We start from the raw sequence: 21447 nt of genomic DNA on the forward strand, positions 1-21447 counted from the left end.
CGCACACACCAAGAATATACTTTCAAAAGATGTATTCTCTACATCACAGGACAAACGTTTCGGTATCCAGCCTTCATCAGTGTTGAAGGCTGGATAGCCAAAACGTTTGTCCTGTGATGACATCATCAACTTGCGACTCAAGTTGTCCCCTTCTAAATTGTGTTTTTAATTTTAGTTATGCAAGTGTATTAATGCATATAAGGCTTATTAGCCAGGGATCATTTTAAAATGTATTTTCTGTTTATTAAAAAAGCTGGGGACTTCTGTTGCAGAACAAACACTCTATAGAAATTATTACTCAGAACATAATGATTTAACCTTTAAACATTTGTATTAACCTTAACCAGTAAAATAAACACATTGAGACGTCCCTTTTACAAGTGCGAACTGGCCAAGAGCAGAGGCACAGCTCTGCCAGTACCAACAAATACAGGACAACGTTTAGGACAGGCAAACATGGACTACCACTGCCCTCTGTTGGCATACTGGATATAAAGTATTTTAATCGCATTTCCTTCTGTATCTGTGTATGTGTGGCTTGACTTCATACTATAGCTACGTATATGTTTTTTTGCCACACACACACACACACACACACACACACACACACACACACACACACACACACACACACACACACACACACACACACACACACACACACACACACACACACACACAAAAGAAAAAACACATGGGTGGAATAAATGGGATCGGTGACCATCAGAAAGCAGGGATAGAATGAGTCCAAAGATGCAATCTGTGCAATATCTAGAATTGATAGAGCAGCTCTGAATACTAGACAGGCCCTCCTCCCACAACTCATCTGATATTGAAATGCCCAGCTCCTCAGCCCATGCATTTCTGAGTTGACCAGAGTCCACCAACGCCCCAAAGGCAGCAGAAAAGCTAGACACTATCTTTTAAAACATTTTAAAATAGTTCAACTAGCCAATCTACATCGACACGTTGTGAGCTTGTAGATCAGCCATTTGAACTACCTGTATTTTAAAATGTTTTAAAATAGTAAAAAATGGCAAATAATTTTAGGGAGGCCAGTCTATTGTCTGTGTAAAGATCTCCAATGCAGCTCAGTCCCCTCCTCCAATCTGAAAATACGCCATCCGTAATATCTGGTTTAATTAATAGATTATGAGCTATAGGGGTGTATACAAAGGCAGGGGCTATAATGTTGTGTGATTTGATTTGATTTATTTATTTAGCACAGTATGAAAACAGTACAAAAGGGAAGATACGTAAAAAAAAAAGAACGTGCCCAAAGGGAAAATGATTTGAATGCAATACAGATAACATGATTGCATAGTATAAAGAAAAGGTCTAGAACTAACTGGTTCAGAATCTTCAGGGAGTACCAGGTTATTCTTTACAGATGTTATTTTGCTTCACTCTCCTAGGCCAGTGACTCTGGAAAACCACGTCTCACCTCCTCTTCCTGGGTGTTTCTGAGGGTCATCGGGAACAGTCAATACAAGCCGTCCGTGTCTCCCCTGGAGATCTTCATCGTTATGCTGACCGATGTGTTCTCGGGCGGCCCAATCGGTCGGCTCTACGCGATGGACCGAGACACCAATGACGTGTTGTCGTTTACACAGAAGCCCCACGCCAAGAGCTTGTTTCAGATCAACAGACAGGACGGAAGCATTGTGGCTCTGCCGGGGCTGGAACCTGGCAGGTACGTAGAGTTACAGTACACCGCCGGACCAGACCCTCGATTATCTTATTTGATTTGTATTCCTTTATACGATGTACACTTGCATTTACAGTGAACACAAAATTGCCAATGGCAACTGTGAACAAAAACAATACAAAAAGCAAGTGTGGTCATTCTAAAAGAGAAGAATTGATCATTTATTAGTAGAGCTTTACTGTACATGTTTGTCATTGACCTCTCTCCCCACTAAGGTACCAGATGAACACTACAGTGAGCGACGGACGCTTCGCCGTGATCGCAGACATATCTATTCAAGTGGAGCAGGTGACAGACATGCTGTCGCGCAGTGCCCTGACCTTGCGTTTTAGCTCTCTGTCCCCGGAAGACCTCCTCAGCCGCTACCTCAGCCAGATCAAGCCAATGCTACGCAGCCTCGCCGGCTGGAAGTGGCTCCGAGGCCTCCAGGATCCGCTCCGTGTGCTCGGCGTGCAGCCGGTGATGGGCACCTCCGACGTGGAGCTGCTCGTAGCCTTGGAGAGGCAGGAGACGGCGGGACGGGGCGGCGAGTTGGGGGGGTTCTACTCGCCCCAGGAGTTGGCCCTGAGGCTGGGAGAGGCCGGGACACGGGGCCAGATCCGCGGGGTCCTTGCTGGCGCGGTGGCGGTGGGGCTGACCTGTTCTGGGAAGCTGGAGTGTGGCGACGGCGGGGTGTGTGAGCAGAGCCTGGTCATGGAGGGTAACTCTCTGGTCACCTACAGCACGGAAAGGGTCAGCCTGGTGGCGCCACGCTTCAGCCGCATCGAGACCTGCACCTGTCCCGGTAAACATAACTGACCGAGCCAGTTGTTGTGTCGATTGGTCAATTCATAGATTAATTTGTTCATTCCTTTGTTGATTTCACAATTTCACACTGTTTTTTAAGACCAGACTTATACCTCCTCCGTCCAAACAGGAGGAACATGTCCCACGACTATGGAACCGTGCGAGGGTCAGACATGTCCAGTGGACATGCAATGTGTTCGCTCTGGTCCAACAGCGCCCTCTGTTTGCCAGTGTCAGCCTGACAAGATGGACCGGTGTGCAGGTACAGTACCAGTATGTTTAGGCCTTGGAGAGGCATGCAGAATGCTGGACTAGTCTGAACTGGACACCAGCAACTATGTGCTTTCCTGTCCATTACATTTGTTTATTATTTCTTAATGTTTTCTCTGTGTAATCACTAATCACTGATGTTCTCGCTTCCTTTATTTTGTTGTGTGAATGTGTCCAAGCAGGCCAGACCTCTCTGAGCTTCTCTGGGAACAGTTACATCAAGTACAGGCTGACAGGGAGTGGTCTGACTGGAGAGATGAGGCTTGGGCTCACCATCAGAACCCTGCAGGGGAGGGGAGTCATTATGTTCACCCGGGCCAACCCATGCACCATGCTAAAGGTACGCACGCACGCACGCACGCACGCACGCACTCACTATCATCGAGCTGTCCTTTAATGCATATTAAACATGCACGTGAAAAAATACATAGTTATGTACTGTATGTGTACAATACAGTAATACAATACAGCCCACAGCTGTATTGTACATTCTACTGTGTTTTAATTGCCAGTGAATGAGACAGTAGTGAGAGTTCTTTGTTCCTATGAAGCGTAACCTTCATCCCTCTCCCTCAGATTGAGGGGGGACGTCTCTGGTTCCAGCTGGACTGCGACAACACGCTCGGCATCATGGGTATCTCTGGCAGACCAATAAACGACGGCCTCTGGCATGCCGTAGCATTGGAGTTGACACGGAACTACACCCTCCTGTCGCTGGACGACAGCTATGTGGAGCGTCGCAGAGCAGCCAGGGCCCCCGTCCGCCTATGGCCCCTGGCCCCCGATTTGACTTTCTTCATCGGGGCCCAAGTCAGGCCCCCAGGCAGGCCGGGTGAACGACCGAGCCTGCCGCCAAGGAGGATGCAGGGCCCGGGAGGCGCCAGGGGCCCGCCGAGGGCTCAAGACGGGTTCCAGGGCTGTCTGGGTTCATTGGTGCTGAATGGGAATGAGCTGCCCCTGCAGAACAAGAGAAGCCGCTATGCTGAGATAGCCGGTCTCAGCGAGGTCAAGCTGGGCTGTGTGCTCTATCCAGACCCCTGTGTCAGCCAGCCCTGCCTCAACGGAGCCATCTGCAACAGCCTGTCCTCTGGAGGTCTGTGGCTGTAGGAAGATTTATACTCATTTATATTAGAAACACTTCACATGAAGCCCATTTTCTGGGATTTACTAATGTCTGTAATCCTTTGACACAATTTACCAACGCTATCATGTTATTTATATCTACTATATAAGGTTCAAGTTTATTATAATTTATATTACACTCATTTTATAGGTCTCACTCTTTCTGGTGGGCTTGGTCCCTGGTTTGATATTGCATGTCTCTGCCCTTGTTTCTTTTTTATTTGCTGTGCTTATAAATACACCCTTCCATGACGTTTTTATCTGTCCCATCAGGATTCACATGCAGTTGCGGGACAGGATACACTGGGGGGCGCTGTGAGACAGCGTTAACATCCTGCGAGCCCAACCCATGCCAGAATGGAGGGGACTGCATGCCTGTGGGCGGTGCCTTCATCTGTGGCTGTCCCAGAGGCCTCGTAGGACTTATGTAAGAACCTCCAGTCAAGCTGGAGCTGTTGTTAAGCCTCAGTGCTAGAGGGAGATCGCTCATGCAGTCATGATGATGTTTACCGCAGCTTATTGTCACACACACTGTCACTTCGGACATCTGCTCTCATTGCGTCTGTCTGTCTGTCTCTCTCTCTCTCTCTCTCTCTCTCTCTCTCTCTCTATAGCTAACACACACACACACACACACACACACACACACACACACACACACACACACACACACACACACACACACACACACACACACCCACACACACACTCATTCATTCATACACTCACAAACTCACACACACCCACACACAGTAATATTGGACAATAAAATACAATAACAGTTACCATCCCATCTATGGGGTCAGGCAATCGCAATCTTCATCGATTTAGAAGAATAATCTACACACACTCTCTCTCTCTCTCTCTCTCTCTCTCTCTCTCTCGCTCTCTCTCTCTCGCTCTCTCTCTCTCCCTCTCCCTGGTTGACTAAAAAAGACTCACGCACACTCGCGCACACACACACACACACACACACACACACACACACACACACACACACACACACACACACACACACACACACACACACACACACACACACACACTCCACTCCACATTAGCATGGTGTCAGTAGGCTGGCTCAGTTGTTATTGCATGGGGTAATGTAATGGTTCTACTTTAATTCAATCAATCAGTGCTAACAGCCTCCTTAATTACAGCTCTGAAATCGCCTTTGAAATAACCCTTGTTCTCCCTCAGCTGTTCAGCGTAGCCACCACTAGAGAGCAGATCTGCTTCACAAAACCAAATGAGTGACACACCGTTAGTATACCTGTGAGAACTGTGCTGGACAATATCAAAGTTCTACTAGCATTGCCACCACCATAAGTTACTAAATGGCCTGCATTTATGAAGCGCTTTTCTCCAAAGCGCTTTACATTACAAATGGTAAATGGGGCATGTATATATCGCTTTTATCCAAAGCTGTTTACATAGATTCTGAATTACATTCACCCATTCACACAGTGATGGCGGAGGAAACCATGCAAGCCACCAACCTGCACATGGGGAGCAGTTAGGGGTTCAGTGTTTTGCTCAAGGACACCTCAACACTTTTTCCAGGAGGAACTGGGAATCGAACCTGGAACCTTCAGATTCCAAGACGGCCGCTCTATTTCCTGAGTCACTGTGTATATGGGTCAGAGAGAACCATTATTCCTTTTTCAAAAGTCTGGATCTATGCGCTCTTTCTGACGTGCCCTTGAGGCTAAGCTATATTCTTTGCCATTCCGACAGGCAGGTCCACACACTTTGATCCTACAGGATATTGAACAGGGCTCCCTTGTAAAAGAGAGATTTGGATCTCAATGGGATTTTACCTATATAAATAAAGGCTAACACTAAATAAATAAATATCCTAGAGGTTCTGGATAGAACGAAAAATCACACTCGCAGATCTTCTGGGCACCCCCTGGGCTGAAGCCATAGCAGCTGCCATAGCAGCTGGGACCAGGCAGTGAAACTTCAAGTCAGAATACCCACAGTAAGTAGTGCTTCTGTTACTCAGGAACTTAAACACCATGCCGGCCTGAGGTAGTGTGGAGGCATTAGGCTGTCTTCACAACTCTTACAAACTTGAAGCTGTCAACTCTCTCCACCACTAACCTGTTGATAATAATGAGGTCCAGCTCAGGCGGAAGAGCGGCCGTTTGGGAACCAGAAGGTCCAGCTTCAGTCAAGGTCAAAGTGACCTTGAGCAAACCGCTGAACCCCAACTGCTCTCGATTAGCAGGTTGGTGCCTTGCTTTGCCACTGCCAATGGTGTGTGGCTGAATGTAACCAACACCTTGTTGAGCACTTTGGATAAAGACCATTAACTGTTACCATGTATGGTCATGTTGTGTGGTGATCAATTCAGTACCGCTTGTGTTGCAGTCTATGAGGTCATTCACTTCATTTAGTGTTTTATTAGTCCTGTGATACCAACAATACCAACAAGTACTGCTCTTAAAAAACCATTAGACTGAAATGTTGTCTGTGGCAAAGAAGCCAGAAAAATACGCCCACTGTTTGTGTTGTTCCTGCCACTGGCATGCATAACCACTGTTGCAATCAACAGTTAGCATTGACTTTCAAATTTGCTTTTAAACCACTTGAACTACAGTACTTGAACCAACCAAATAGAAAATACATACCGGTAATAACATTTGTTGTGGTCAGTCTGTGGTTTACAGAGACTTATCTCATTGGATAGCCATCTCAGTGGCCTTGTGGAATCGTGATAGAGTGTCCACCCTGAGACTGGGAGGTCGGGGTTCAATCCCTGGCCGGGTCATACCAAAGACTCTAAAAATGGGACCCAATGCTTCCCTGCTTGACACAGCATCAAGGGTTGGATTGGGGGTAAGTCCCTGCGACATACTAGCGTCATGTCCAGGGGGTGTACTTGTACATCAAGCTGCCTCACGCTACAGGAGATAGGCTCCTGCCATATGGGCCATGGCTCGGCAAGGCTACTTACTTACTTTATCTCATTGAATAATTGAGATATTGGAAATACATATTCAATTCAGTTATTCACCAGGCATTTCCTGGTTGTTATTGTCAGCTGGCAAGGGTAAATAAATAAATGGAAATGTGTTTTCTTTGGATTTGCTGTTCAGTCAGCTAAAATGATTCCCATTCAAAAGAAATTATTGAAAGGAAAAACTATTGTTTTCCTATCTTTCACAGTGGGATACATATGTGTGTGTGTGTGTGTGTGTGTGTGTGTGTGTGTGTGTGTGTGTGTGTGTGTGTGTGTGTGTGTGTGTGTGTGTGTGTGTGTGTGTGTGTGTGTGTGTGTGTGCGTGCGCCCGTGTGTGTGTGTGTGTGTGTGTGTATGTGTGTGTGTGCAGTGTTTGTGTCTGGGTGGGTGTATGTGTGGGTGTTAACATACAGTATGCACCCAGGCAGGCTCCAATGAATCAGCACATGATTAAAACAATAAATATAACAAAAAAAAGCCTTGATTTGGCAAAGGAAATGAAGATGGGAACAATCACAGTCAAAAAACTCACAGGCAAATTTAACATTATATATTTATTTCCTCTGTCTTTTGTTCTGCTTTTATCCCCATAGTGTAACATTGATTGAGGCCGTATTCACAGTCACTAGGCATCTTGTAAAGAAAATGTCCAAAAGGCGTCCGCATAAGGGCCGCTTTTAGAAGGCACGAATCAGAGCTCCTGCCGAGGAGAGCACTTTTAAAAGTTGAGAATAGTTGAACTTTTTCAGAAATGTAATGACATGGACTACTGCTTCTACTGTATGCTGTCCAATCAGGACTACTGCTTCTACTGTATGCTGTCCAATCAGGACTACTGCTTCTACTGTATGCTGTCCAATCAGGACTACTGCTTCTACTGTATGCTGTCCAATCAGGACTACTGCTTCTACTGTATGCTGTCCAATCAGGACTACTGCTTCTACTGTATGCTGTCCAATCAGGACTACTGCTTCTACTGTATGCTGTCCAATCAGGACCTACTGCTTCTACTGTATGCTGTCCAATCAGGACTACTGCTTCTACTGTATGCTGTCCAATCACGACAGCAAAACCAGAACACTATGCAACAGAAACACCCACAAGCAACTATACTATACCACCAGAGTCCTAGACATCCCTCAACTATACCACCAGAGTCCTAGACATCCCTCAACTATACCACCAGAGTCCTAGACATCCCTCAACTATAGAGTCCTAGACATCCCTCAACTATACCACCAGAGTCCTAGACATCCCTCAACTATAGAGTCCTAGACATCCCTCAACTATACCACCAGAGTCCTAGACATCCCTCAACTATAGAGTCCTAGACATCCCTCAACTATACCACCAGAGTCCTAGACATCCCTCAACTATAGAGTCCTAGACATCCCTCAACTATACCACCAGAGTCCTAGACATCCCTCAACTATAGAGTCCTAGACATCCCTCAACTATACCACCAGAGTCCTAGACATCCCTCAACTATACCACCAGAGTCCTAGACATCCCTCAACTATAGAGTCCTAGACATCCCTCAACTATACCACCAGAGTCCTAGACATCCCTCAACTATAGAGTCCTAGACATCCCTCAACTATACCACCAGAGTCCTAGACATCCCTCAACTATAGAGTCCTAGACATCCCTCAACTATACCACCAGAGTCCTAGACATCCCTCAACTATACCACCAGAGTCCTAGACATCCCTCAACTATACCACCAGAGTCCTAGACATCCCTCAGAATCTTCTGCTTAACAAAAACACTATATTATACCTACAATTATGTTATATAAGTATATTCATTGTGGAGTTGTTTAAGGCAGGTAAAATAGGGGGGTAAAATACCCTATGTCCAAGCTCACGACTCAAGACGAAGATATTTGGCGTAAATTGACAACAAATACAGTGCAACTCTGATCAGTAAGTATAGAGTCCAAGTGGTTAATATATTCACAAGTATCAGCCTACTGCTAAAGGCAGAGCAAGCTACAGGAGCACTGACCGCCACGAGGTGAGAGCAGCCTGGCCCAGCCTGTTGGAGTTCTGATCTAGAGGGGCGGGTGATGATTAGCCTGGCCCAGCCTGTTGGAGTTCTGATCTAGAGGGGCAGGTGATGATTAGCCTGGCCCAGCCTGTTGGAGTTCTGATCTAGAGGGGCCGGTGCTGGTTGAAAACAGGCGGTGGATTCCCCCCCCCCCGTCTCCTCCCCTCCCCGGTAGAAAACAGTGGAGAACACTGTTGTTTTTTAGCCCAATTCCAACGAAAATGAAAGCCTCGCTCGGTACTGAGCTGAGGCTAGGGGAGGATAAACACAGGCACTCGGTGTCCGTTTGACAGCTTGTGATCAATACATTTTAGACGAGAAATATGACATGCAGTTGGTCTATCTTGATTGATTTCCTATCTGCACCTACTGTACAACTACTAGTTTCAAACTTTGTTATCAATATTATACTTTACTTTTCATAGATTCGATCGCACAATGCCCCCCTTCACTCCCGCCCCATCTTATATTTTTGTTTTGCAGCAGGAAGAAACGCTGTAGGCAGCACTTATGCTTTATAAAAGGTGTTTAGTGTGAAAATGCCCTAACTGTGCAGATGTACTTGCCATTGTATTTGCATGTCTCAGGTTTGCCATCATTCATCGCTGCCACCCACTGTATAATATGCATAATGTCTTGTGCCTGTGCTTTTTGCAGATGTGATGGGTATAATATCCCTAATGTCTTGTGCATGTTCTTTTTGCAGATGTGATGAGGATGTAGATGAGTGTGAGCTGGAAGAATGCGAGAACGGAGGAGAGTGTGTGAACACGTTTGGGGCATTCTACTGCAACTGCTCTGATGTGTATGGCGATCAGTTGTGTGAAGATCAAAGCCCAGGCGAGCCAGGGGGCGACACAAAGGTATAGTATCAATACTCGCAAGTCTACAGAGGTTTTCAGTTTACCATTCTGACCTGAGATCAGATTCAAAAAACGTCTTCTACATCCTGACAGTTTTCTGAAAAAGCTATGTTCTTCAAAAATAGCAGACCTACAAGCTTGTATCAGCTTGTAGATCTGCTATTTTTCAATAGCTAAAGCATAACATAATGCTAACACCAAAAGGGGTTCCCGCCCAGAATGGGTTAAAAGGATAGTTCACAATCTTCTAACTTAAGTTGTATGAAATACTTGCCATTAATATAGTGGTGTCAACTGTATTAATTGATTGCCCGAGTCCCGTGGTGGGAGTTCTGCTCTGGTTTTGGTGCTTTTATAGAGGGGTTCGGCTGGACCAACTACGGTAAATGAACCAGACTTTTTAACTGTATATATTTATTAGGGTCATAGTGTGTGTGTGTCTGTGTACAAATTTGAAGGACTGATCACCGTCTTGTGCACACTGCCAGTAGGCCACAGAAATATATCCGCTGAATTCCTTTTTCACATAATTATGTTTTATACTTTTTGAAGTAGAATTTTATTAAGTCAAAGCTCTGATCGGACTGAAACCGTGGCCAGATTTGGAGCATAGCTAGGCTATCATAGAAGACGACTGATGTCATAGAAGACTGATGTCACAAGCTGGCCACGATCCGAGATTGAGGTCCAAGATCCACATTATGTAAATAGAATTCGATAGGATAGGATTCGATTTAAATACAAATGTTTAACTTCAATAAAGGTTCTTGACTCTCAGTCCTTTAATTGCCTTCTAATCCGTGACTATTTCAGATCCCCGCGGTAGCACCATTTAAAGCCACTGGAAACCAATCAATAACCTCAAGAAGTAGTTTGGACTGCTAATTAAGTCACCATGACTTGTATCGTTTTCAGGGAAAGGGCAGAATGGTTGTCACTGTAAATGTCATTATGTTGTTGTTCTCCATGCTCTTAATTAGTGGTTGTTCTGTGCACCTTCAATACATGTACTCTGAAGATAGGAACAGATACCCAAAACTTATGAAAGAACTTAAAGCCATCTTCCTCAGGAGCAGACGATGCACTGCTTTCAACGGATAATTTAAAGTTTACAAGTGTGCAGTGTGCCACTGCCAAGTTTAGGTTTACACATGCACGCACTAATGAACGCGAGTGCTATACAACAAGGGGTTGGAAATAAAGAACCAGAATGAAAGTATGCTTTGTTTCATTATTTGTAAGCTGGATTTAGTCACACTTCTATAGATAACATTGTTGCACGATCCTGCAGGCAGAACGTGAGTTGAACATCAAAACTGTCGTCCCTTTCATTTTACATCTCTAGTCTAGTAGTCTGTACACACCTCCTCTGGAATGCTCTGGTGCATCATTCCTCAAACAAAACAAAAAACCTCATTGAGATCATATTCTTTAGCTGTATATAAATTGAACAATGTAAAATAATAAAACATACTCCACCTTTATACTTTCAATGTTTATTTATTGTATATATATACTATATCAGTTAAAAACAAGCAGTCATAAGGTTAGTACTGTATAACACTGACATCACTGCTCCCAGGCTGAGCTCCTGTCCTACATTGGCCCGGGCGAGATCATCGGCATCGGGGTCCTCGTCTTCGTCATCATCCTCCTGGCCGTCCTCTTCGTCGCCTTCAGGAAGAAGCTCACGTTCAGGAAGGAGTCAGACCCCGGCCCGGGGACTCGGGCAGTGATGGGAGTGTCGGCAATCTCCACGGAGGCGAGCTTCATGCTGCGCAAGACCGGCATGGGGGCAGAAGGGATCGAGTTCAAGGCCATGCGCGTCCCTGGCTCCCCGCTGAGCGCCAGTTGCTATGGAGCGGGGAGCGGAGGGCCTCCTCAGGTCATGGTGCGGCCCAATACACACTCCCCACTGCCGGGAGGGCTCTGCAACCAGGCCAGCATGGATGGAGACAGGACTATGTCCAGTGAATGCAGTCAGGTATGGTTGTGTGTGTGTGTGTGTGTGTGTGTGTGTGTGTGTGTGTGTGTGTGTGTGTGTGTGTGTGTGTGTGTGTGTGTGTGTGCGCCCCAAATCTTAATATCTTGCGCCAGTAAAACATTTAAAACCAGGCAGGAGGGGGGCACGGTGGCACAGTCGGTAGCGCTGTTGCCTCACAGCTAGAAGGTCCTGGGCTCGATCCCGGCCGTGGGGGCTGGGGGCGTGTGTCAAGAATGTGGATAACAGGATCTTAGCCCTTTTGGTCTGCCCTCAGCCCTCCTCTTCCTGTGGGGCGCCTATGTTTTCATTCCCACTAACAACAATGCATACACATTCTGAATCACCTGCTGACAGATTCAGTAGCACAGCTCGGAATCTGTTCTTGAGAGATTAGATGATGCCCAATTCGTCACCGAATTACAACCTGGGTGTGAGAATGCATTGCATTAAAGGACAGCTCGATGAGTGTGTGTGTGTGTGTGTGTGTGTGTGTGTGTGTGTGTGCGTCCTTCCCATCAGTTGAGCAGCTTCTTGTCAGACGGCCCACATAGCCGGGGGGGCGGGGCCATCAGGAGGGGCGTGGCCGTGTGCAGCGTGGCACCGAATCTCCCATCAGCATCGCCCTGTCGCTCAGAACATAGCCCCGCCCCCAACAAAGTATCATGGGACCGAGAGGCAGACAGGGAGGAGGACCAATGGGAAGAGAGTGCCTATGAGCTGGAGACCACGAACATACCTAACAGTGCACAGGGTGAGTACATCATGTGCCTCATCAAAACACACAAATCAATGAATGAATAATACATGTATCCATTGTGTCCACACTGATTGCATTTCACAGTGATCCCTTTGATCGCACACATGCAGCGATGAATGGAGTGCACTAACAAGCATGTTTGTTGTATGTTCTGCACTGGTCGTATTTATCCTCATGTTCTTGGTTTTTCCTTGATGGATGTTAAGTCCTACTTGTGCGGAAGTCTCTGCAAGTGTTTTGGTCTTGTCTTGCATCTGGTGGTGGTTATGTGACAGTAGTGCCAGGTCGTCTGCAAAATTTAGTCATCCAGCTGTGTCCATAATGTCCAATTCCATTTTTCTGTTGTTCTCATAATCCAGTCAATGACTAGTAAAAACAGGAATGGAGACAACCCTGTCTGACCCCGGTCTTGATTTCAAACTGGTTTGTGAGCTGTCCATCATGTATTACTCTACAGGTCATTCCAGAATAACTGTTTTTAAGGATGTTCACTAGCTTAGTGGGCACTCCGTGGTGTAACTTCCAGCAGGTGCTCTCTCTATTGACGTGGTTGACATAGAGTGGGAGTACCATTCTAATGACTGCTCTATGATAATGTTTTGCTTAAGTAAACGTCTATTAATGGTATTGGTATCAAAATGTACTTTCTACCAAAAGTAGAAAGTACTCATTATGCAGAAGTTGCATTTCAGAAGTTTTCAAATTCATAAAATGTTTTAAAATCTTTTGAAAATAACAAATCTACAAGCTCATAATTCCGGCTGTTTTCAAATGGCCAGAATGTAGGGCTAAATTGGGTAATGTATGTTTGGTAATAATCTACAAAGTCACTAGTAACTTTCTAGTGGTGGAACTGGTGGAACAACTTGGTACTGGGCCAGGGGGCAGGGGGGGGGGGGGTGAGACCGCATGATGGGGATATGGAAGGGCAAGAGTGCACGCTGAGCGCAGGCTGGATAATGTTTCCTTTATCAATGCCGTCCGACAGCTATTACACACAAGTGTGTCTCATACAAACTTCCACAGCATTTTTTGTCAATGAGAAAAGTACTCATAAACCATCCCTGCACTTAGTTTGTCAAGCAATGCCAACGCATTAATATTAAGTACATCTCACACTGACAGCTGGCTCTGACAAGAAGAGTAGCCTATCGAGAATGTGTGTGTGTGTGTGTGTGTGTGTGTGTGTGTGTGTGTGTGTGTGTGTGTGTGTGTGTGTGTGTGTGTGTGTGTGCGCGCGCCCCACTACAAGTGGAGGATTGCACAGATTGTCAGCGTTTATCTTCTGTTTTCTACACTCGGTACCCAGGCTTTTATTTTCACACAAGGTATGAAGATATCTCTTTTCCATTTCAGTAAATAGTAGACAGCATTCTCATCTCTCTCTCCCCATTCTGAAATGAAGTTATTTGTATAGGGTTTTTCGAAAAGACGTTACAAAGTGCTTTACAGACTAAAAGAACGGCAAACAAAGCAAACAAACAAAACAAATATAGGAGAAATCTTCAGAGAACAACTTTAAAGCAATCATCTGCAAACAAACTTTTAGGGGATAACAGCTTGCCTGCCCCGACAGCATAAGCCTGATCGCCCCCAGGTAATGAGTTTTTAGGAGGGCCCTATCTGAGGATCTAAGGCCACGCTAATAGGGGCCGAGCAAATCTGAAATGTAACTAGGAGCCTGTCTTGGGTGGGTGTACTGTTTTTACTGTTTAGCTGAGCCAGGTGCTCTTTGATTAGTCTTTCATTGGACAGCGTTCATTATGTAAGGGATCATTTCTGCCTAGGTGGTCATTGTCGGGAGATAATTGATGGACCGGGGGTTTAACCACCGACGCGAAGCGGAGGTGGTTAATCACCCTGAATGTGCAGGTTATGAGGTTCTGCCCAGCTGCAGCATTGTCGGAAAACAAGGAAGTGAGTTGATCAATTAGAATCCATTTTCAGGTACTGCTTCGTCTATTTCTCGCTCAAATGTTTGCAAAAACATTTTTAAAGCAATGTTTAGCTGTAAATGACATTGTGTGTGTGATTACATGGCTGTCATGTTGGAAACAGCAGTAAATCAAGCGGGCGCAGCAGGTGCTCCGAGGGTTTGATTAGGCAGCTGTCCGTTATAGAGCGGAGCGGTAATTATCCAGAAATAACACACCTTTGAATTCTGCGATAGACCAATCAGAATCACGCATTCAACTAAGTCATGTAATGTGTGTGTGTGTGTGTGTGTGTGTGTGTGTGTGTGTGTGTGTGTGTTGTGTGTGGTTTGTGCACGCGCACGTGCGTGCGTGTACGGCATCCCCCCAAAGATCTTTCAGGAGCAGGTGCACGCGCACATGCATTGATTGAAAATAACCATAAGTTCACACCTCAACAAAGTTTACAAGATGTGGAGTCCTAGTGAGTCGTGACACTATAATTATGCAGTGTAGGTGTTAAAGCAATTACAACAATAATACTGTTTGAAATACAGCAGTGCACCCTGATTGCACCAGGTCACACCTCATTTTAAGACCAACTACGAAAAAGATCACAAAACTGCCTCAGTCGTTAAATAGCTATGATAATTGCGCTACCCCCAGATATATAGGGCCCCTCTGAATTACAAAAATGGATATACTATAGAACAGTGAGGTTCTACTGGATGTACATATTGGATGGTTATACAACATGTGTACTTAGAGAGGAAACGGCTGGAAAGGGTGGTACACACAGCGTCAAAAATCATTGGCCTCGACCTCCCATCCGTCTCCTCATTCTACACCATACGCACTAAGCGCAGGATGCAGAAGGTGATCGCTGACCCCTCCCACCCTGCCTGCTCTCTTTTCGCACCCCTGCCCTCAGGTAAGAGACTCCGGTCTCTAAAGTGCAATACCTCCCGCTTTAAGAACAGCACTTATCCCGAGGCTGTTCGCCTCTTGAATGCTGACCCTCTTTTCACTCGCACTTTACAGCGTGAAGCTGCTTTGTAAAACGATGAACTGTGATGAATTTGCAACATGAATTATAACGTTTTGCATTCTTCTTATTTATTGGTCCCCCTCATATGATGTCTGTACTTTTGTATCGTGTTCTGTCTGATTATGGCCCTTATTTAACCGTGTACACCGCGTTGATAAATAAGGGCCATATGTGATGTGAATATGTGTATGTATCGTATGTATGTTTTTAGTGCACTGAAACAAATTCCAATCAACTCTGTTGACATGGCAATAAAGTATTGAATTGAATTGAATTGAATTGCGTGCGTGCGTGTGTGTGTGTGTGCGTGCGTGCGTGCGTGCGTGCGTGCGTGCGTGCGTGCGTGCGTGCGTGCGTTTTCAGTGGAAGGGACGGACCTCATGGAGGTGACATCATGTTTCTCAGGCACCACTTCTGATGTCTCCCAGAGAACCTATACGTCTGAGTCGTTTGATGACAACGGTAAGATGCCAATCAAGCAGTGGTTCTCAAATGTGTTCATGTTGAGGACTATTAGGACCGTCTTTATTCATGGAGAGGTGCTTTTACTCTCTTTCAATATTTTTGCATTACTTTACAAGAGCTTTTACAAAAAAAGCGGTTTCAGAAACGATAGTAGTAGAAGGCTCAGCTCCTTAATGAAATGGAACATCTTGTGCCCTTGAGCTCAGTGAACTATTTTCTTCCATAAACATTATGTATACTTCCATGCTGCTACTGTAAATACAACACGGTGGCCACACTAATGATGGTGTGTGTGTGTGTGTGTGTGTGTGTGTGTGTGTGTGTGTGTGTGTGTGTGTGTGTGTGTGTGTGTGTGTGTGTGTGTGTGTGTGTGTGTGTGTGTGTGTGTGTGTGTGTGCACGTGCAGTGTCTGTACATCATTTGCTGTCCAATTACTGTCACTGAACACAGACCTCAGACCTCAGATACAGAGGCACAGATTTAAACATCTCTGAGACACACAGCATACACACTACACAAGCATGCCGGTGAGACTAGAGAAATACATGCAGACGGCAGGCTACACTCCCCAGCTCTGTAACCACACTGTGACATCTAACGTCTTGAGTGGTTATTTCACCTTATGGGTCCATTTGGTTATGTTTGTACAATCTGAGTTGAATTAACACTGGACTTTACTGCCCTAGCCTCAGCACATGAAATAATACCCTTATCATGAATGCACTCACGTTCTCCCCTCTCATTCTGGTCTCTCTCCCCATGCAGCTTCCATAGTGACAGTAATACGTCTCGTCAATGATGCTGTTGACAGCATTGAAAGTGAAGGTATACATACTGCGAAAACAAACCACCAAAAACACAATTCAAAGGAATTGCCTTTGGCACGCACTGCTCTCTCCGTCTCTTTTGTTCTTTTGTTCTCTTCTGTGCAGCCTTTACCCGTATGCAATTTCAGTCTTATAGTATTCAACTGGTGTGATACGAATACGATCTACATCAAGTGACACCAGATCTGCTTCTTCCATTGAAATCTTTCGCTCTTTTCTCTCTTTGTCTTGTCTACCTTTTGTCTATTTCTCTCTCCTCTGTCACGTCATAGTGTCAGGTTTGGACAGAGGACAGAGCAGTAACAGCCCTGGTGAGTGTGTCACAATTGTTCCAGACATGCATGTGTCTCTGTTGCTATGTAACAATGATCAGTGATCAAAGTAATTTCCATTCTCGTTTGGATACTTTGTGTACTCATCTGATCCACTGATTCGTGTTCAGGCATCAGTTGTTGTTTTATTCGCTATTTTGCAATTCATAATTAAGTTTTAATTAACCAGAATTTCTTTCATAACATTTGGCTTTTTATTCATTCATTTATCTTAAGTTTTAACAAGAGAGAAATATCTTCCTTTCAAGGAAGGCACGCCCGTCGGCCAGTGAGGCAAGCAACAAAGATAGAACATAATGTTAGCACGCGCGCGCGCACACACACACACACACACACACACACACACACACACACACACACACACACACACACACACACACACACACACACACACACACACTGAGACATAGCATCATGCATGAAAGTAAATGTTCAGCTTTGTCCTTCAGAACAGATAACACTTCATGAATGAAAACAGTAATCTCCGACAAGGTAGTAATCTCCAACAATGTTTTTACAAACATAACAGAGCGCATAATGACAGGGGAGCAGATAAAAGTGTTCCAGTTAGCAGATCCATGAATCAACCAATCTATCTGAATAAACAAAGCACAACAACTGAGAGATTCACAGTCAGAAGAAAAGCAGATGGTTACGCATTGTAACTCTAGTTCTATCTGTGATCATAGGCGGAGCCTCTCAGGCTCAATGGTCTGGTGACTCAACTCCACTACCAACAGCAAAGAGGACATTGATGTTTGTTAGAGAGCCTGTCAGAGGACCATGCCTGTGTGAAACCTAACTCCATGGTACACTGTGTACATGACATAAAGATACTGTAGTGTTAGAGTGACTGGGGAGGAAGCATGAGATTACTGTACATGCTTCCCATCATAACAATAAATTGATTTATGGTGTTGGCACTGCATGGGCACTATACATATATACCCCAAATTGATTTTCTCTTTTGTTTTCCCTTTATTGTAGCTACAGCGCAAATCTAATGAGTACTTTGTGAGAAATATAGAACCACCTCATGAAACCAAATTAATAGTGCTAATGGAATAGACTTAACAAATTAAAAACGAATTAATGTATTTCAAGAGGTTCTCCTGAGAACTCATTATAACATGGAGTTCAGAAGAGGAAGGGTTAAGTGTGTGCATGTGAGGAGTGTCCCGATTAGCCCCCTCCATTGGTGAAAAAGAAAAAAAAAATACGCAATACCACATTGCAAAAATACTCTTTTATTACAAGTAAATGTCGAATTGCGACCCATTGTGAGCTTGTACATTGGTTATTTTTTAATAGTATAAAATAGGACTAAAGTGAAAGAACACTTTATTTTTTATCATCGGAGAGAAGTTGGCAATGAATATGTATGAGAGAGGAAGGGAAGCAGCCATAATGTACAGCTGGTAATCACATGCGGCACCACCAGTTCCATGGGGGGTCTGTAGAAATGGAACTGCATACATTGCTATTGTTATTAGTCAGATTTGCATTCTACTGAGTGCACCTTTCTGGTTGAAAATATATTTCTTTACTTAGCAGGGTTGTGGATAACACCAATGCAAAGTAACTAAGTACATTTACTCAAGTACTGAGTTTTATTATTATTATTATTTATTTTTTTACTTTGCTGAAGTATTTTCTTTTAGTTTAGTGATACTATACTTTGCAGGTATACATCTACAAGCTCACAATGCGTCGCATGAGCGTGAGCTTGTAGATCTGCTATTTTCTAACATTTTAGTACTTTTACTTTTGGTACTTTATGTATATTTTTATGCCAATACTTTTGTATTACTCAAGTAACATTTTGAACAGAGGTGTTGTACTTGTAACAGAGTATTGTTATATTGTGGAATTGCTGCTTTTACTTACGTAAAATATGAATACTTGTTCCACCACTGGATAACACTATGCCTCTTCTCGCTAAGTAAAATATGAATACTTGTTCCACCACTGGATAACACTATGCCTCTTCTCGCTAAGTAAAATATGAATACTTGTTCCACCACTGGATAACACTATGCCTCTTCTCGCTAAGTAAAATATGAATACTTGTTCCACCACTGGATAACACTATGCCTCTTCTCGCTAAGTAAAATATGAATACTTGTTCCACCACTGGATAACACTACGCCTCTTCACGCTTTGTGAACTTCAAACTTCTCCAGTCTGTGCTGGAAACCAGGTTGCCTGCAGAGCAGAACAGAACAGAATAGAATAAATGCATGACTCACTTCCAATGTCTCTGATTTATGAACTAGCACAACCCAGCATGTTAGGAATGAAGGGCTGATGATAACTTTGCATGATTGTTTTCTAATGTTCCCATAAATCTGTCAAAGCGAGTCAGTAATGACTCATAAGTGTGGTGAAAAGCTCAAACAGAATGAGAGATGCAAAACTGTGCTCTAGCTCATGTGTTTGTTGTTTATTGAATGGATTGTTAATTGAATGGAATTAGCTGACACCGGGGCGACAGCTAATCTTCCTGCTGGGGTCCATGTGACACAGCCTAGAAAAACGGTTCATTTGACACCAGACAACTTCAATGGACAAATAATTTATGATTGGAGAACAATTTCAAATCATTATTACATTTCCTGGATATAAATAATTTAATATCAACTCTTAATAACTTGATAGAGGGCATCAGCCTCTGTCTGAATACATCTGTGAGCTGTTATGAAATAAAGGTCACAAATGAGAATCATATATTGGCCAAATAAAAGGCAGGCATGGCCTGAGCTACTTGGTTTATAGCATGTATTTTAAAAGTACTGATTCATCTGGTGCCTTGCATGGTTTCCTCCGCCATCGGAATGTGTGTGTGTGTGAATGAGTGAATGTATAATGCACAATCTATGTAAAGCTATACCAGTAAGACGTCCTGAGGGCGAGAAGTGACCTGCGTGCATGCATCCGCCTGGGTGACGACAGACTGCTGGGCGAGTGCTGGTATTTGGCATGGGGGGTCAGATCAATATATGGAATTAATTCTGTACTGGCCATATATGGAGCGTGTCTTGAGTGTACAGGGTTTGATGAGGTCAGATCAACATAAGGAATGTCAGACCAGGTCAGCTCCATATATGGATATCTAAGGGTGGCAGCGGGGGCAGTGTCTTGAGTGTACAGGGTTTGATGAGGTCTGGCCATATATGGAGTGTGTCTTGAGTGTACAGGGTTTGATGAGGTCAGATCAACATAATGGAATGTCAGAACAGGTCAGCTCCATATATGGGCAAAATAAGACACCTTCTAAATTTCAAATCACTGTACACCTTGTATTGCACCCTTATAAAACCATATCTCACCTACTGTGTGGAGGTGTGGGGTAACACCTACAAAAGTAACCTTGAGCCATTATACATAATGCAGAAAAAAGAATAGTAAACAATGTAGGTTATCACGAGCACACAAATATACTGTTTCTAAACTTCTAAACATACTGAGTTATAAAGAATAAATGCGTCCTACGGTTGCAATAAATGCACCATTTACTATACTGTAAATGCACCATTTATATAATCATATTAATGCCTTTAGCTCCAGCAAGTGAGACTACTATAATGGTCCTCTCTCAGGTATTAATTGACCCCCAAAAAACTGCTACAGCTCATCAGAATGTAGCTGCTAGAGTTCTAACTAAAAAGCAGAACCCTGCTGAGCAGAACATTCTCAGATCTCTGCACTGGGTTCTTTCCAGTGAGTCATTGGATTGATTTTGAAATATTTCTTATCATTAATCCCAGTGGTCTGGGGCCAAAAGCAAGGTTTGTTAAGACAAACATGGTGAGGCATGCAGCTTGCTTTAATGTTATATTAAAACAATTCAGGCTACGTATGTTTTTTTCTCTCTCTATTTTATGCATTATGGTTGATTCTGATGGTATTGATAAGGACCCCCTAAATAATAAACACAGTTTTATGTGTAGAGGTTAGTACCGGTACTGAACAATTGAGGTTCAAAGCTGTTGAGGCGTTTGTCTATCTAGAGTAGAATCTAGGCGTAGACGAATTTAAGTGCTTGACCCGCGGGTTAGAATCCCCTGTGGCGTGTAGAATAAATGTGTGTATGACATTTCTATACAAATACATTTGTTAGGACTTTCCTTATCTTTGCACGAATATATTTTTTGGAGATAATTCCATTCCTCCAGAGGGAGGATATTTTAGCGAAAGTAATATGACGTTAATGCATGTCTCTCACTAAGTGTATTGCATCATCTGTTATTAAAGGGAAATTTCACATTTTTGGGGTCATTCTTCCCTTTGTGTGCACCCCCAGTATTGTTCAGAATTTATTGATATAAACCGATTGTAACTTCAATAACCTTTTC

At 44.1% G+C, this 21447-nt stretch overlaps 1 protein-coding gene across 1 annotated transcript in view; it reads left to right on the top strand.

The window, feature by feature from the left end:
- The window catches only part of fat3b (FAT atypical cadherin 3b), a gene marked incomplete at both ends in the record, with an annotated part of 105817 nt that overhangs the window by 81545 nt on the left and 2825 nt on the right, over window positions 1–21447 (top strand). Inside the window, 14 exons of the mRNA XM_080781087.1 lie at window positions 1416–1693; window positions 1924–2492; window positions 2625–2756; window positions 2947–3104; window positions 3341–3857; window positions 4160–4313; window positions 9610–9766; window positions 11349–11750; window positions 12270–12501; window positions 15187–15351; window positions 15874–15930; window positions 16699–16758; window positions 16866–16874; window positions 17033–17071. Of these exons, the coding sequence (XP_080637213.1) occupies window positions 1416–1693; window positions 1924–2492; window positions 2625–2756; window positions 2947–3104; window positions 3341–3857; window positions 4160–4313; window positions 9610–9766; window positions 11349–11750; window positions 12270–12501; window positions 15187–15351; window positions 15874–15930; window positions 16699–16758; window positions 16866–16874; window positions 17033–17071 (2929 nt within the window). The remainder of the gene's footprint in view (window positions 1–1415; window positions 1694–1923; window positions 2493–2624; window positions 2757–2946; window positions 3105–3340; window positions 3858–4159; window positions 4314–9609; window positions 9767–11348; window positions 11751–12269; window positions 12502–15186; window positions 15352–15873; window positions 15931–16698; window positions 16759–16865; window positions 16875–17032; window positions 17072–21447) is intronic.

The sequence above is a fragment of the Protomyctophum bolini genome, assembly GCF_963924005.1.
Source record: "Protomyctophum bolini genome assembly, chromosome: 13".
NCBI lineage: Eukaryota > Metazoa > Chordata > Actinopteri > Myctophiformes > Myctophidae > Protomyctophum > Protomyctophum bolini.